Here is a 16,794-nt window from a genome sequence, read left to right as displayed (position 1 = left end):
TCTAGCATGACCATCTAATCAAAAGATTAAAAATCTAATGTAAGAAAGACCAAAAAAAACTCATTGGTCTTTCAAAGTGCTGAATGTAAGACTTTAATAAACTGTGTCAAGTCCCAAACATCTGAAGCACCAGCTAATTAAATAGCAAGTAAATTCTGCAGAACTGGAAAAATTCCAGTATCTTGCATGAACAGTGCTGGTATATCATTGCAACACTTCTGCTGACTGAACTGGGAAAATTCTAAGCACTGCAAAATGCCCAAAGGAATAGTTGCAGTATGAACCCTAGTGTAACACGCACGAACAAACACCAGAGCCTTCAGCAATACACAAGGAGATATCTCCTAGGTCCACTTGGACAAGGCAGATTCTGAAGTTGGCTCACCCCTTGTAAGGTTCGCCAAACAAAAACCTAATTCATTAGTCAGTTTAGGTAGCTGAGAAGGATTCAATGAACACTCAAGAAGCTGAGAGATCTATCCTTATCCACTCTGTGGAATACTGGAAGAGACATCATCTGGATCAAAGGACAAAATATGTTCTAGGTAAAAAAAAAAGAACCCGGAGCTAAAGGTGACAGACTCTGAAAAATACCAGAAGCGATTATTTGTATTTTATATACCACCAATACTAAAGCCAGAGGTGGCGAATAAACACACAGTTTATATAAAGAAAACAAAAATTCAAGTAAAAAGATCAAAACAGTACAGTCAATTTCTTCATCAAATTAAAGGTCAACTGAACGCCAGTCTAGAAAGGAGTCTAATATTCCTTTAAATGTCTTAGTATAAGTCAACAAATATAGCTCTTTTGGGACAGAGTTCCAAAGGTCAGGAGCTACACAGAGAAGGCACGCTCTCTGATTTTTGAAAATCGTGGGTACAAGATAAGGCCTGTAATTCAGAATGTGTCTGGCTGAACCCAAGGCAACCAGGAAAAAAAAAAAAAAAAAAAAGACTATATAGAATTATCCTTCAGATAGGCCTATACCAGAGGCTCGAAGGAACACAAAAAAGCATTAAGGGTCAGATCTAGATCCCATTGGAATATCAAATCCTTAAAGAGGAAATGAATGTTTAACTCGGCAAAGGAAAAGGCCTATCTGGCTGAGGAGCCACAAAAATTCCTTAGATCTAACCTCTATAACATGATAACTGTAACTTGAATTCTAAAGGAATTAAAAGATAAGCCCTTGTCTAAACTCCTTTGGTTAAGGGCTAAATGACTGAGATAGCTGCTAGTCAGCAGAAAACAGTTGGAGCTTTGTTACAAGCTTCAAAGAAATGCCAGACCTGAACCTAAGACAAAGAGGAAGACATCTTAGCCTTTATCAAGGTAAGAATCAGTACTGAAGAATAATCTTTCCTATGGAATAAATAATCTCAACGGCTAGGCTGCAAAGCGAAGGTGGATCCTCTAAAAGAACTGGCCTTAGATTACCAGGTGGTAAACAATGGGAAGACACTAACACCAGTCTTCACCTTACCAGATCTGCATACCATGATCTTCCTGGCTGCTAGGATAACTGTAGACTGGTGACCCTCTCTTCTCTTTAGAATTCCATTTATCAAAGACCAAGAAGTAAAATCACAGAAGCTCAAACGTCAGCCATGGCTAAATTAGGGCACTGATTGCGCTGAAACCTCATTCTTTTCGGCAGATGAAGAAATAGTTTGGGAACTGCCCTTTAGTCCATATGAAGGAAGCTCTAACATCCTCTGGAAGGCTTCCTAGCTGAATAAGTTAGTCTGAACATTATCTATTTCTGCAACATTAACTATTGAGTTATAGGAGGTTCCCTTTCCTACATGCCCCTCCCCCAAAAACAGCATGCTTGCCTTCTAGGCCTTCAACCGTTTCCAAAAACATTTTGTGACAAGCTATTGCTGTAGCTTGAGAACACCCAAACTGCCAATCTCTTCATTAAGGACCAGATGTGTAACAGCCACCCCAACAGCCCTGGAAGTCCACCTTTTTAGGACTATAAAGCTTCCCTTTGCCCAGAAGCTTTGGGCTATTCTAATGTTAAAAGTGAGTTCTCCTGCTCACTTGGTTCATATTTAATGCGAATGCACCCCACTTGGAAAGCTCTAGATACATCCATTTTGATAAAAGGATGTGATAAACCCCTAATACAGCCTTATTGGGACCACAGAAGGTACATTTAAATAGGTCACAAGGCAGCCCTGACCAAATTCTAAGGAGATCGCCATAAAACCCAGAAGCTGGAAAGAACCACACACCCTGTGAGAACACCAAAAGAAATGTTAGCCAACAATTGGCTACTCTCTCAAGACAGAAAACTCAGCACATTCAAGAATGAAAGCTAGGAAGGTAGGGTGGGCAGAGGCTGAGCTCTTACGAGATGCAGGATGAACATAAAAGTAAAACATCCTTTATTGGAACCACAAGTAAACATAGTACTGACATAGGCCCAGAGTCTTGTAAAGAACTGAAACCACAGTTTCTCCAATACTGGAGCTTCTCCACAACTCCAAACACAATACATCACAGAAACCAACCCAAAGAGAGATACCCCAAGGCATCTAAGACAGGAGTGGCAAATTTTAGGGAACCTTTTTGCACAATATCCAGGATCCACTTGCCCAATGAGATGTGGATCCACTCCCAAGAAAACAGCTGGATACACCCACCTACCAGAAATACTCTGGAGATAATCTGCTAAAAAGGTTGCCCCAGACTAACCAAACTGTCTGGATTCCAAAAGAACTTCTGCACCAAGCACAATATTAGTTCCCCCCCCCCCCAAAAGAGAACTAACTAGCAAAGGCTGCCATGCCGATGCCTGCTTTGAGAGAAATAAATATTCATATTCTGTGAAACATTTTAAGAGCAGCATCATTCTGCGCAAGAATGGTAGCCTTGATGTTTACAATCGACACCAAGGCATTAACTTGAATAACTGTCCCTGACCTCTGATGAATGAGGTAACAGCTTGCTCATGGTCTTGCTTCCTCTGAGCAGAAAGAAGCATCCCAATCATAAAGGGCCATGCATATAACCACTTCACAGAGAAGAAAATCTTAAGCAGATTCCTGATCTCCAAGGATGGAACCACATCCTGGAACCTGCCATGCAACGCAAAGGACAAACTTTAAAGATAAGCAAGACAAGCGCCTGTTTCTGAAAAAGCCTGAAAGGCGGAGTGGATACCACAATCCAAGGCTTCCCACAGGTCTATCAGCCTCCATCCCCTTGTACCAAAAGCACCCAAGAGGAATCGCAAGGAGGTAGGCCCTCTAACAGGTCCAAGAATTCACTATTATCCTGGTACAGGAAAGCCCGAGGTCACTGTAGGAGTGTATCTAGAGTGACGCTGGCTTTGAAACCTGACTCAGTCTCCATCTGCTGGCAGATGAGCATAACCCATTGGTCCTGAGTCCATCTGGCTACACGCTAGGAAACAGTAGATAGATCCCATGCTGCTAACACCCCAGGATACATAGTGGCTTTTCCCAAGACCATCTGGTTAATAACTGTTTATAGACTTTCAAGAACTTTTCCAAACTTTTTTTTTGTTTTAAAGCCAGCTATGCTAGCAGCCTTTACTACATCCTCTGGCAATGAATTTCAGAGCTTAATCTCTCTGCGTTGAGTGAAAAAATTTTCTCCGATTTGTTTTAAACATGCTACCTTGCAGTCCAAGTGTTTGGACTGGTCCAGCAGGATAAGAAAAATGAATTACACCCTTTTAAGAGGCATACTTCAAACTTCAGATTAAGACATTTTTGTCATGGTGAGAGTTGTGATCATTGTGTTTTGAAAGCCCTCCATCTTGTCTCTGAAGAGGAAGGAAAACTAATGAAGCCTTTAGATTTATTCCATAGTGCATCATAATTCCACACAAAGGTAGTGGGGTTTTTTTTTTATTATTTTTATTTTTACACGTGCCCTATTACAATTTAGGGAGAGTTACAAATTACCTACACTGTACAACAGATATGGATTAAAACCTTTCAGTTTTTATTTCATTTTTCCCAGGAATTTCTGTTTATAAAGAAAAATTAATGAAAATATGGCTTTCCTACTGATTCTCCCATTTTTGTTCATTATAATAAATGCTGATACATTCTCAGAAAAACATACAATACAAACTGAAAACAAAACTCCATACATATAGGTAAAAATATTTTCAGCCAATATACAATCAATAGGGATTAATTCAGGGTGTCTGAAACAAGGCCAAGAGTTTTGTTGAGAGACATTGACACACAAAGTGGTTATACAGCCACTTTGTTTCATTTTGGCTTTGTTTTATTGTATTGTGTGCTATGGTTTATGCTTATTGCTACTTGACTGTATTTTGTCTGTATTTTCTGTTACCCGCTGAGATTTGTGGATCAGCAAGATAGAAATTTTATAAATACAATCTGTTAGAAATACATTTAAACAACTTTACTACTTCACAATAATTAAATCTACCAAACACATTAAACACGTAATAAAAATAAAAAACGATTCACATCATCAATAATCCCTAGAGGGAAATACATATTGCCTTTCTAAAAACCCACAGTCATTTTGCTGCGCTACCACAAAAAAATAAATAAAACCACCTTGAACACTGTAATAGGGAATTTGAGGTGGATTTGAGAATTGTGTTTGCATGGACACTGACAATGAGAATGAATGCCAGTAGCTTTATTGCCAATTGAGGGAGCTACCTGTTACACAATTTTAAGAGCATAAGTAGGGCCAGAGAAAAGGGTATTAGGCACATTAGGCAAATTTTCAATCTTGCACCTTCCCCCTTGGACACCTGCCTACACCAGCTATGGCACAGCATTCCCCTCACATTCTACCCTGCATATACCTTTCTCCTCTCACCCTTTGCCAGATCCTGTATCCTATTTGCATTCTGTCCACAGAACCCAGCATCCCTTCTGTTATCCCCCCATCCACTATTTCTCCTCTCCTCCAGCATTATCCTCCCTATCAATCCCTGCTCAGCATCCCATCACCCTAATCCTCTCTGCCCCTTTTTAAGTGTCCAGCATCCTCTCTCTTCAGCCCATACTTGCCTAGAACCCTCTCTTCCTTCCCCACCCATCATCTGCCAAACACCTTCACCCCCCCCCCCCCCCCCCAAAAAAAAAAAAAAGACTTTGGTGCTTAGGAGAATACAGCTCTCTAATGGAAGAACCAGCCCTGAGCATAACCAGAAAGTTAACTCCCGCTCTGCTGAATATACATTTGCCTATATTTTTGTTCAATAAAGATAGACCAAGTGCTGGCAAGCTGAAATTAAGTTCATAGCATGGGGGAAAACGGAGAAATTAGTTCTGTTCTCAACTTCTTTTCCTTGAGTCCAGTTAGACCAGTCCAAATGTATGGGTTATGTCCAATTATACAGGCTCACAATGAAGTATGGAACAATGGGCAAACACACTAATATGAGCACAATCCAATAGGTGTGCTGCAAAATCAATTGCAAAGGTCCATGTAAAACAAACCATAAAAAACAATTTAAACAGAAAAATTTCAATAATTCCAAAATGCCAAATCTTTATTGAAATGTCAGTAATTTTTTTCTGGTTTGTTTTACATGGACTTTTGCAATTGATTTTGCAACACACCTGTTGGATTATATTATATAGGCTCCCATGTTACCTTCAGCCTGCAGTATCCTGTAACAAGCTATGAACATACTAAAAACAAGCTTTCCCCCTCCTTCAAACCAGGGGATTTCCAAGGAAGAACAAACATAACCAGTAAAACACAATTTGGATAAGACAAGTTGATTAATAGCCCCATACCTTATTAATTGAAAATTTGATTCAAATTATATAAGCTTTCTGAAAAGAAATAACTGTAGAATATCACGTTTGGCAGATAAGGGAGGGTCTTTGGACTGGTCTGGATGGACTTAAGGAAAGGAAATTATCAGGTAAGAACTAATTTCTGCTTTTCATCCAGCCAGACCAGCCCAAATGCATGGGATGTATCCAAGCTATACCTCAAATGGGTGGAACACTGTCAAACCTGCTCTTAAGACCTCTAAGACCATAGGATGTTTCCTCCCTCATTCAAATGGCTAGATAATATATTGTAAAAGAATGCACAGGAGACCAGGTTGCTGCTTTGTAACTCTTCAGTGATGAAAAACAACTAAAGACTGAACCAAGAAATTATTTGTGTCCTGTTTGCAAATGGTAGTCCACTAACTACATAAGTTGCATTTGGATTTCTTTAAATCAGCACGCCAACGAAGCTTTCAAAGCCATGCCACTCAAATGACCCTGCATGGAGAACAGACTATTCAATCTAAAACTATTCAGGACCTGAATTCCACAACAGAACACTCCACACATCCAAGGAATGGAGCAGCAAATATACTTCCCCACACAAATCTATGGAAGGAAGGAAAACGTACTACCCAACTAAGCTGAAAAAACATAGCACCATCAGAAGGAATGCTGAATTTGTACAAATTATACCATCCCCATCAAAAGACCAAGATAGCCTCCCTGCATGAATAAGCTTACAGCTCAGAAATTCATCTGAGACCAGCACTAGCAACTCAGCCAAAAATCTTCCTTAAAGAGCTCAAAAGAACTACTGCAAGAAAGGATATCACCACATTCAAATTCCAAGACAAGACCAGTTTTTACTGGCAGTTTACATTTTCACTCCTCACAGGAAACAAAAAAAAACCAAAAACCTAAAGAGGAGTTAAAGGCATACCCTAAACAAAAATTCTGAAACATACAACTGCTACTATTTGCACTTTCAAGAAATTCAGAGCTAGACCTCAACCAACCTCCCTGCAAAAAAAACAAAAAAAAAAAAAAGCCCACCCCCCCCACACTGCTTCTAGGAAAAACCTGCTTAGCAGCACATTAATCCTCAACAATCAGCCAAACCTTAAAATATAGCACAACTTTCCTGAGAAAGCAACAAAGTATCCACCATCTCTCGAGAATATATCTTTTTCTTGCTTAAAAAAAAGACCTCTCAAGGGCCAGGCCACAAGACATTGAACCAGATTTCCAAGAAACACCAGACCCTTACTCAAGAGACCAGAGTTCCAATGTAAAGAGAGGGAACATTCAACAGTCAGAACAGAACTGCATACCAACTGGTTACTACCAGAGCTATTGACTCTCAAACCAAGATCTTCTGCAAGAGACTTTATTAGAGGCCATGAAGAAAATACAAAGTAGTTGCTGCTCCTAAGACTGAATTAAGGTATCCAGACTGGACAACTGTCTTCTGCTATATAATCTTTCTACATTTGTATTACTGTGGGATATCATTAGATCCAACACCAGCTCCCCTCATCACACTACAATGAGATGAAAGGCCCTTTCCAACAGTTCCCACTGCCTGGAGTCCAGAACAATGTGGCTGAAAATGTCCATTTGAACCTTCTCTATCTCAGACATGCAAAATAGTATTCTTAGATATTTCTCCCTCCAGGGTTACGCATAATTATCTCCTATACTGACACTTGAGAGCTCTTGGTGGCTCCTTGTTGAATCACATACTATGGCATTGTCTGAGAAAAACCATACTACTTGATTTCGAAGAATTAGCATCAAATGGAGCAATGCCAACTGAACTGCTCTGGTTACCAGACTGGACACATAACCTCTACTGCTGACCAAGTTTATTGCAAAAAAAAAAAAAAAGTCTTCAAACACTCCCCAGCCTAATAAGTTGGTATCTGTCGTCACTACCACTTAAAGGAGACCGCTCCATATCTACTCCATTCTCCAATTCAAGGAGCCAGTCATCAATTGAAATCTATTCCTGCCTGATCTGGAACAGAGCCTAATCACAGTTTTATGATTAAGAATCTCACTATGAAGTACAGGGCATTCTGCAAAGGCCTCAAAAGAGACCTCACCCACTGAACCAGCTCCAAGGCTGCCACCGCCGTGGACATGAACAACTGAAGATAACTTGTGGTACACCTCAAGGAACGCAACTGTGCCTGCAGACTCAGAGTCCATTATATTGTCAACAATATTTGGCACCAAATAGTGTCAAAATGAACCCCTAGATCAAGAAAGCCTTATTAGTAGCTACCTCTTTCTCCTGGGCGGACTCTGACCTGACTAACAAATCGCTCAGATAAGATGAACCTAGATTTAAGAAAGTTCTGGGGGCAGTGGTCAACCAAAAGGAAGGACTTAAAACTGAAAAGTCCCCCTCTAGCACTGAGAAATCGAAAGTCCTTTTAGAAGGGAACATGCCAGTATGCTTCTGCCGAATACATGGATGCTATATAAAAAAAAAAAAAGTCTCGTTTCACAGTTAAGAGCATGAACTGATCTTGAACCAGTGGTGCTCTGGAATGAGAGACTGGAGTTTAATCTCAGTCACCCAGTGGCTTTATTATAACAGATTTAGAGGTTTCCATAACTATTACAGAGGCCATCATGCCTCAAAACTTTGTTGACTTACATTAAGATCTAAAATAGGTCAAAAGTTTTTTTGGTTTTTTTTAGAAAACCACTTAATAGATGGAATACCAACATGAATCCTGTTGTACCAGAGGCACCAAAATAACTAGTCCAATGTCTAACAGACTGAGCACAACTTGAAACATCTCTAGCATCAGAGGAAAGAAGAAATCATAAAAGCATCTGAGTTCAGACAAACTAAGGTGCAGACACTCTGAATGACCTAAAAGATCCACTGGTCTGTTGTAATCTGAGCCCATATCTGGAGAAATTTTGATAACAGACTATATCCTTTGCTCCAAAGAAGGGACCACTACTCCATTGGGAGCTTTGGGAGAATTCCCAAACTCTCAACATTTCCCCTTATCATGGAAATTTGAAAGGACTAAAATCTACCATATAACCCAGACCTTTGACATCCCAAAGGTTTCTAGAAGACAACTAATTGGATGATCCTTGCTATTTATCCTATAGGAGCCTGGGAACTTTAGATTCCCCCTGCACTGTGACCCTCTTTTTCTAGGTCCTCAAAGAGAAGCCTGCCTTTGAAGGGAAGCTTGGTCGGCCCACTCATAGCAGCTGAACCCGCAGACCAACTCTGCAGCAACACAAATGACTGGCTGCTATACTAGAAACCATGCTCTTAGCTGAGGTATGAACTAATCAAAGATGCATCTGCTCAAAGGCTGCCCCCCCCAGTTCCAAGTCACACTACTTTTCTCCAGGCTTGAAATGTTGCTTTCCTGCAAAGCCTCATGCATAGGATGAGACAAGCACAAACCAGCTTTAGTCATAACAGTTACAAGCTGATACCTGAAGAGACATATCAACCATCTCAAAGGCCTACTTGAGAAATGCCTCTATTTTTCCCCATGCTGTACATGTTAGTGTACCGCACTACCCTCCACAGGAATCTTGATTCTCTTTACTGCACAAGCCAGTGCAGCCATCTTAGGAAAGCTTAAGTTTTGTGTTTATTGGAAGACAAGGAGAGACAGTCTCCCTCTTTTTTTTTTTGGCAAGCAAATACTTTTAAAATGGCTTCAGGAGACTACCATTCCAAAACCACCAAAAATTCCTTGACTGACCCAAGCAATGAAAAACCCTCACTGGCTTCTGAATACTAGTCAAAATGGAATCTTCTGAGGTTTCAGGACCTTGCTCCATTGTTCACTCAAATTTTTTGAACCTACTTGGGAAATTAAGGAGAACAGTTCTTCATGAAATAGTTTGACTACAGTAGAGCTGTTGTCCCCTTCAGGGGCACACCCTATGTCCTCCAACTCTTCCCTTACTAGCATTCTCCTTTAAGTCACTCGGGGCCAGAGAAAGTCACCAATTTAGATGATCACCTTCTCATCCTTTTAACATCTAAAATCTCAGAGTTGCTCCCCTGGGAAAGCAAAATACCAAGATAAGGAACTGAGGCTGTACTCTGCCCCAGACAGAATGCCCTTTGCAGACATCTTAAAAGGCTCAAGGAAATACTGGTAGACTGCAGAGGACAGACATTAGGAAGCGTAAACTGCCAATATAAAAACCAGCAGTAATGTGGCCCTGGAGAAACAGGCCCTAGGCTCCTTCACCACAGCATCCCAAGGGTGGAAGGCCTAGTTCAAATCTGTTGCCAAACATACAAAACAACTGCACTATCAGTCTTGCCAGAACAGTCTCCAGAGCAGATCTCTCCTCCTGCTCCCCAAATTCCTCTCTCTCTGCACAGCCATGACTTAACGGACCTCTTCCCCCACCCCCTCCCCCCAGTCTGCCTCTACGCTGCACAACACATACAGAGCACAAGCTTTCCTTCACACTCCAGTGGGGAGGACATACCCTCCCCTTCATCATGTAAAGCAAAAACTCCCAAAATGTGAAATTTTTTTTTAATTCACTGTGACACTTTCTAAAGCACTGCCAAACATCATCAAGTCTCTCGAAAGGAAACAATGCCCTGTGCAGAAACCTGGTTTTATTTTTTTAACTTTATAAAGAGGAAGAATCAGAAACAGCCCAAGTTTCTTTCCTGTCTTAGTTTGGTTTTTTTTTTTTAGGTGGTCCAGTCAGAGAAGGTGAAGAGGGAAATGGGAGGTTGGAGCCCTCTGATCTAAGGAATGCTCAACTGAGGGAGGGAACACAAAGCTTTCATTGCAGGAGCTGCTCATCCAATCCTTTTCAAACCACCTAACTAGGCTTCATCTCCAAGCATGGGACATGCTTCACCTAGCATCCGCTAAAGACAGAATACGGGCAGGCTGCAGGCAGCATGGGAGACTATGTAGACTGTACAGCCCTGGACAATATCATACATATACATAGGTCATTACGTACGACAAGGTCAACAAGTAAACTTCATCTAGATGTTCCATCTCTACCACAAGCCAAATTGTCCTCCACAAAAAACAGAGCTATCTCCATCATTGGCCCGAAATTATGGAACTCCCTACCTCATCACCTGAGCTCTCAAGAAAACTTTTAACATCTTTTTTAAAAGATTTAAACTTGGCTACTCAGCCAAACACTCAAAGACAGTATAGGATAAGACTGCAGTCCACTCCCTTGGCGTGTCCCACCTTGGCCATGCAATCTCCCTCCAACGACTACCACTTTGACTCACAGAAACCTTCTTGATTTTTCTCTGTATCAGCTGCTTTGAGCACAGATATATACCTAACTATACTGTATTTATTGATTGATATTAATCTATTGTTCAGAACCAGTTTCTGTTTTTTCTGTTAAATGCTTTAAATGTAACAGGTTGTTGTAAATGTAAACCGGAGTGAAGGCAATTTCTGCTATACCTCTGTATATAAAAAAAAATGCTAAATAAATAAATAAAAATAAATGTAAGGTGACAACAGTAAGCCAGTTAATCTCTGCCTCCATCTGTTTGGTGGACAACCCATTCGTTTGGACTGGTCTGGCTGGCTGAAGGGGAAGTGAGAAATTTTAAATAATCTCAAACACGCCAACAGAAGTAAATCAGCAGCAGCAACAAGAGTTTAGAACAGACAATATTAAGCAAAGATTCTGAAGCATCATCATGGAATATTAACATTTGGGAATAAACAAAAAACACACATCTTACAGTGATATGTTTGTCTTGAAGGTTTATTATTCAGCACTTCAGAATGAAACCCAATTTCACCAGTCATTCACAAATATATCATAGATAATATATTGGAGAGCATGTACAAGAATAAGACAGCTACATATGTATCTTACCTCTATTCCATCAAAGCACAGTTTGATAACTGGAACAAATGCCTCTTCTACTGACTGGAAAACAAAGAACTTGTTTTGTTTATATCTGTAGTTGATTTTTTTTTATGTATGTTTATTATCTGCTGCAATTTGTGGATCAGCGGAATATAAATGGTTTAAATAAAACTTTAATGTAGTCTTAATTTCTTTGAATTTTAGAAAATAAAACATTTCTTCTGCTCCCTTCAATACTTAATGTTTACTCAATTTCCAGCATTTTTAAATAGTTTTGTAATAAATTCCTGAAGACAGAAAATTGGCAAAGTGCCTAAATGCACTGGGAATTTACCCATTTTTACCTGCTCCTAAATTTAGAGTTTTTATTAGGGTCATCTTCATTTACCCCCTGCTAAACCTTACTCACTAGTCTCCTAATAAATTTATGGATTATGGATAAGATTTTAGATTGCAAACAGCAATGTTTCCATTAGTTTTCAGTCAATAGCAGCACCCCAACTCATTTTGACATTTAATAGTAAAAAAAAAAAAAAAAGGGGGGGAGGAGCTTTCAAAAACTTCAAACACTTAATCAAATAGGAAATTTTATTATTCTTGCCAATGAAAAATTATTTGACCATGACATTACTTCTCTTCTGGTAGTAAATAAAATCTAGATTTTTTTTCCTAGTTTATGCTAGTACTAGGCAGCACTAATAGGTTAAAGTGCATTAAATACTTGGGATATGCATCGTTTTTTTGACGGATGAAAACATTGTACGATATTTTCTAATCCGTCAAGTATCGGGGTCCCCGAAAATGATGGGAAACCCCATGAAATTTTCGTGTGGTTTTATCATCATTGGGGGGGGGGAAGGGGGGGGAAGAAGAAAGGGCAAACAGAAAAAAACCCAAAACCCACCCCGGCCCTTTAGATCTAACTATTTATAATCCCCCACCCTCCCGACCCCCAAAAATTTTCCTAAAGTACCTGGTGGTCCAGCGGGGGTCCCGGTAGTGATCTCCCGCTCTCGGGCCGTCAGCTGCCACATCAAAATGGTGCCGATGTCCCTTTGCCCTTACCATGTGACAGGGGCTATGTCATTGGCTGGCCCCTGTCACATGATAGGAGCAATGGATGGCCCACACCATTTTTTAAGATGGCACCGACCATCCATTGCACCTACTATGTGACAGGGGCCGGCCAATGGCACCGATAGCCCCTGTCACATGGTAAGGGCAAAGAATCTTACCTTCCAGTGGGAGCCTTCCATTCCCCCTTTCCAAGACAGAGTGATCCTAGTCACTCCTGCCTTGACAATTCTGCAATTCAAAATGGTGTCAGTTGACTAGAGGCTCCCCCTTGCCCTGCACATGGCTTTGACTGCAAGAGTGGTTGGGGCTACCTAAATTTTAAAGATCAGGAAAGGAATGCACATCAGTGCAAATAGAGAAATTACTACTTACTTGATAATTTTGTTTTCCTTAGTGTAGACAGATGGATTCAGGACAAGTGGGTTATGCTCCCCTGCCAGCAGATGGAGACTGTGCAAGATGTCACCACAGTATATATACTGCAGTGACACCAGCCTGCCAGTATTCTCTTCAAAAGCAATTGTGGACAGACTAGCAAAAAATTTGATTAAATACAGTCAACCATTACTGTATTCAACAAGAAACACTGAACTCAAGCAAAGAACGTATGTACCTCTATCTAGGGACTGCACGAACACTTAACAGTAATCTCCTGGAGCTCGGAGCCCCACAGGAGTATCAAGGACACAATCATTTGGCAGTAGAAGGCATGAAGCGGAGTCCATCTGTTCTACGGTAAGAAAAACGAAATTATCAGGTAAGTAATAATTTCTCCATTTCCTAGAGTGTAGAGAGATGGACTCACAAACAGTGGGATGTACCAAAGCTACTCCCGAGTAGGGTGGGAGGCTGCCCACAGTCCAGACAACAGTGCATGTGCAAAGGCTGCGACCTCCTGGGCCTGCACATTCAGACGATAGAATCTGGAAAAAGTATGCAAAGAGGACCATGTTGCAACTTGGCAAATGTCGATGGGAGACAAAAATCTAACCTCTCCCCATGATACTGCCTGAGCAGGCAACAGCTTTCCAGCATCCACGCATGCGGCCATGATTACCTCCTTAATCCAGTGAGCTATAGTAGCCCGCAAAGCTGGTTCACCCTGCTTTCTTCCACCATGAAGGACATACAGGAGATTTGTTTTTCGGAAACCTCCAGATACCGCATAAGTCTCTTGACCCCCAAGGGACACAGGAAGTAATACTCTTCTGCGCCCCTAACCTTATCCAGGGATGGCAAGGAAATTCCAACAACTTTGGGCAAGAAGTATGGAACAGTATGCAGCTGTAATGCCCCCTGGAGACACCCGAGGAACAGCTCCAGGCAAGACAAGGCCTGTAGCTCGGAAACTCGACACAGAACAGAGCCACTAGGAACACTGCCTTCAAGGTCAATAACCACAAGGAAAGGCTATGCAGCGGTCGGAACATAGGGCCTGCCAAGAAGCCCAACACCAAATTAAGACTCTACAAAGGGACTGGTAACCAACCTAAAAGGAGACTGAAGATGCTTCACGCCCTTCAAAAAAAATGGGCCGGGCTCCGGAAACAGGCAAGAGCAAACTGTACCTTCAAGGCATTAAGGGACAAGCCTTTGTTTAATCCATCCTGCAAATTCCAGAATGAGTGGGATCTTGACAGAATGAGGAAGAATACCCTGATCCTCACACCAGGCCTCAAACACTCTCCAAACCCGAACATAGGCCAAGGAAGTGGAGAACTTCCAAGTGCAGATCAAGGTAGCGATCACCACCGAAGAATATCACTGCTTCAACAAGTGAGCCCGCTCAAGGGCCAAACCATAAGACAATACAGAGTCAGATCTTCATGAAGGGCAGGTCCCTGCTGCAACAGATTCTTGGTTGGTGGAAGATGAAGGGTTTCCACCAGTAGTCTTCACAGATCTGCATACCACTGTAGGGGCCAATCCGGTGCCAACAGGAGCTCTATCCCCCTGTGGCCTTTGATCCTGCAAACCATCTTGCCCAACAAGGGCCACCGAGGAAAGAAAGCAATGTGTCGTCCAGCCATACCTGTATGAAAGCATCTATGCGCAGGGACCACAGATCTCTCCTGCAATTGAAGAATCGAGGAACCTTTGCACAGCAGGTCTAAAAACGGAAGGCCCCAGCGATCCACTATAAGCTGAAATGCCTCATCTGACAACACCCATTCTCCTGGGTCCAGACTCTCCCTGCTGAGAATGTCTGCTCTTTGTCTTTTCCTGCAATGTGAGAGGCCAACATCATCTGTAGATGTCCTTCCGCACATTCCATAAGTTGATTTATTTCCTGCAACATTTGCTGGCTCTTGGTTCCTCCCTGTTGATTGATATAGGCTACAATCGTTGCATTGTCAGACATCACTCGAACCACTTGACCCTGCAGTCTGTGGCTGAACTGCAAGCATGCCAACTGTACTGCCCGGGCTTCTAGACGATTGATGTTCCAGAGGGACTTTTTGGCATTACAATGCCCCTGGGGCTTCAGCTCCTGACAGTGAGCTCCCCAAAGCTGGAAACTCGCATATGTCGTGAATAATAACCAGGTCGGGGAGGTCAAGGAAACTCCTGCAACCACCATTGGAGGCACTAGATTTCCATCGGCAAGTGGACTGAACCGAATAGTCCTGAGACTGCGGGTTCCAACAAGACAGCATTGAGCGCTGAACAGAATGCATATCCGCCCTCACCCATGGCATCACTTCCAAGGTTGCTGCCATCAAACCGAGCACCTATAGATAGGACCACACTGTCGGGTGTGTAGTGCTCACCAACTGACACACTTGTGACATCGATTTCTGAATCCAAACTTCTGGCAGGAAAACCTTGTCTTGCCTCGTGTTGAACTGAACACCCAGATATTCCAACGACTGAGATGGCTGAAGACTGCTCTTGGCCAAGTTCACCACTCAACTGAGTTCCTGCAACAAGGAGATCACTTGGGGGTCACCAGGTAGCTCTCTTCCTGAGTCTTGGCTCAAATCAGCCAGTTGTCCAAACACAGGTGTACCAGGATCCCATCTCTTCTCAACGCCACAGCTACTACTATCATGACCTTGAGAAACGCTCTGGGAGCAGTAGCTAGACCAAAAGGCAGTACCCAAAACTGATAATGGCACCCCAGCATAGCAAAACACAGAAAACATTGGTGCTCCAAATGGATGGGAATATGAAGGTAGGCCTCAGACAGATCCAGGGAGGTCAGAAATTCCCCCAACTGCATGGCCATTATCACTGAGCATAAGATTTCCATGCGAAATTGAGTCCCTCTCAAATGATGGTTGACACTTGAGATCCAGGATAGGACAAAAGGAGCCCGCCTTCTTGGGCACAACAAAAGAAATGGAATATCACCTCATACTTTGAGACATAGGCACTGGAACCACAACCCTCAACTAGAGAAGGCTTAAAAGTGTAGATTCCATTGCCTGCTTCTTCTGCAGGAAGTGGCAAGGAGACACCATGAACACATCTGAGGAATACTGTGAAATTCCAGCTCATATCCTTCTCGTATCACCTTCAGGACCCACTGATCTGATGTGATCTCGATCCACCTCTGATAAGAGAGAGGCGTCTCCCTATCCTCTTGTTCCCGAAGGTGGGTCTGCAAACCTTCATTGGGAAACTCAGGAAGATCTGCCCCAGAGGCCACTCCTCTTTTGGGCTATTTGGGATGAAAGGACTGAGACCTACTGAAAGGCCAAGTCCTCTAAAAGGTTGACCCTCTGTGGGGACGAAAATGATTGGAACCCCAGAGACTACAACTAATACCAGAGGGGCAACTACTTCTTATCCTCTGGCAACCAAGGGACCAGAGATTCGCCCCATTTACTGGCCAATTTCTCCAACTCGCTTCCAAACAAGAGCGACCCTTTAAAGGGCATTTTTGTAACATTGGCCTTGGAAGCTGCGTCCACTGAAATGTTGCAACCATAGTTGATGCCTTGCCGCTACCACCAAAGCCATTCCTCTGGCCAAGGTATGGACCAAATCACAGCCCTCAAATGTTAAAAAGGTGGCAGTGGGTTCCATAATTTCTCTGGAATTCACGCCAGAATCATCATCCTGAGAG

The 16,794-nt window shown here is 42.2% G+C and overlaps 1 protein-coding gene across 5 annotated transcripts in view; it reads right to left on the bottom strand.

The window, feature by feature from the left end:
- The window catches only part of PAPOLA (poly(A) polymerase alpha), a 334,417-nt gene that overhangs the window by 216,684 nt on the left and 100,939 nt on the right, over nucleotides 1–16,794 (bottom strand). For all 5 annotated transcript variants that reach the window (XM_029597901.1, XM_029597904.1, XM_029597900.1 and 2 more), the window contains exon 6: nucleotides 11,652–11,705. In XM_029597901.1, the coding sequence (XP_029453761.1) occupies nucleotides 11,652–11,705 (54 nt within the window). The remainder of the gene's footprint in view (nucleotides 1–11,651; nucleotides 11,706–16,794) is intronic.

The sequence above is a fragment of the Rhinatrema bivittatum genome, chromosome 4 (genome assembly GCF_901001135.1).
Source record: "Rhinatrema bivittatum chromosome 4, aRhiBiv1.1, whole genome shotgun sequence".
Classification (NCBI taxonomy): Eukaryota; Metazoa; Chordata; class Amphibia; order Gymnophiona; family Rhinatrematidae; genus Rhinatrema; species Rhinatrema bivittatum.
Note: the sequence above shows the minus strand (reverse complement) of the source record. Positions and strands in the feature narration are given on the sequence as shown.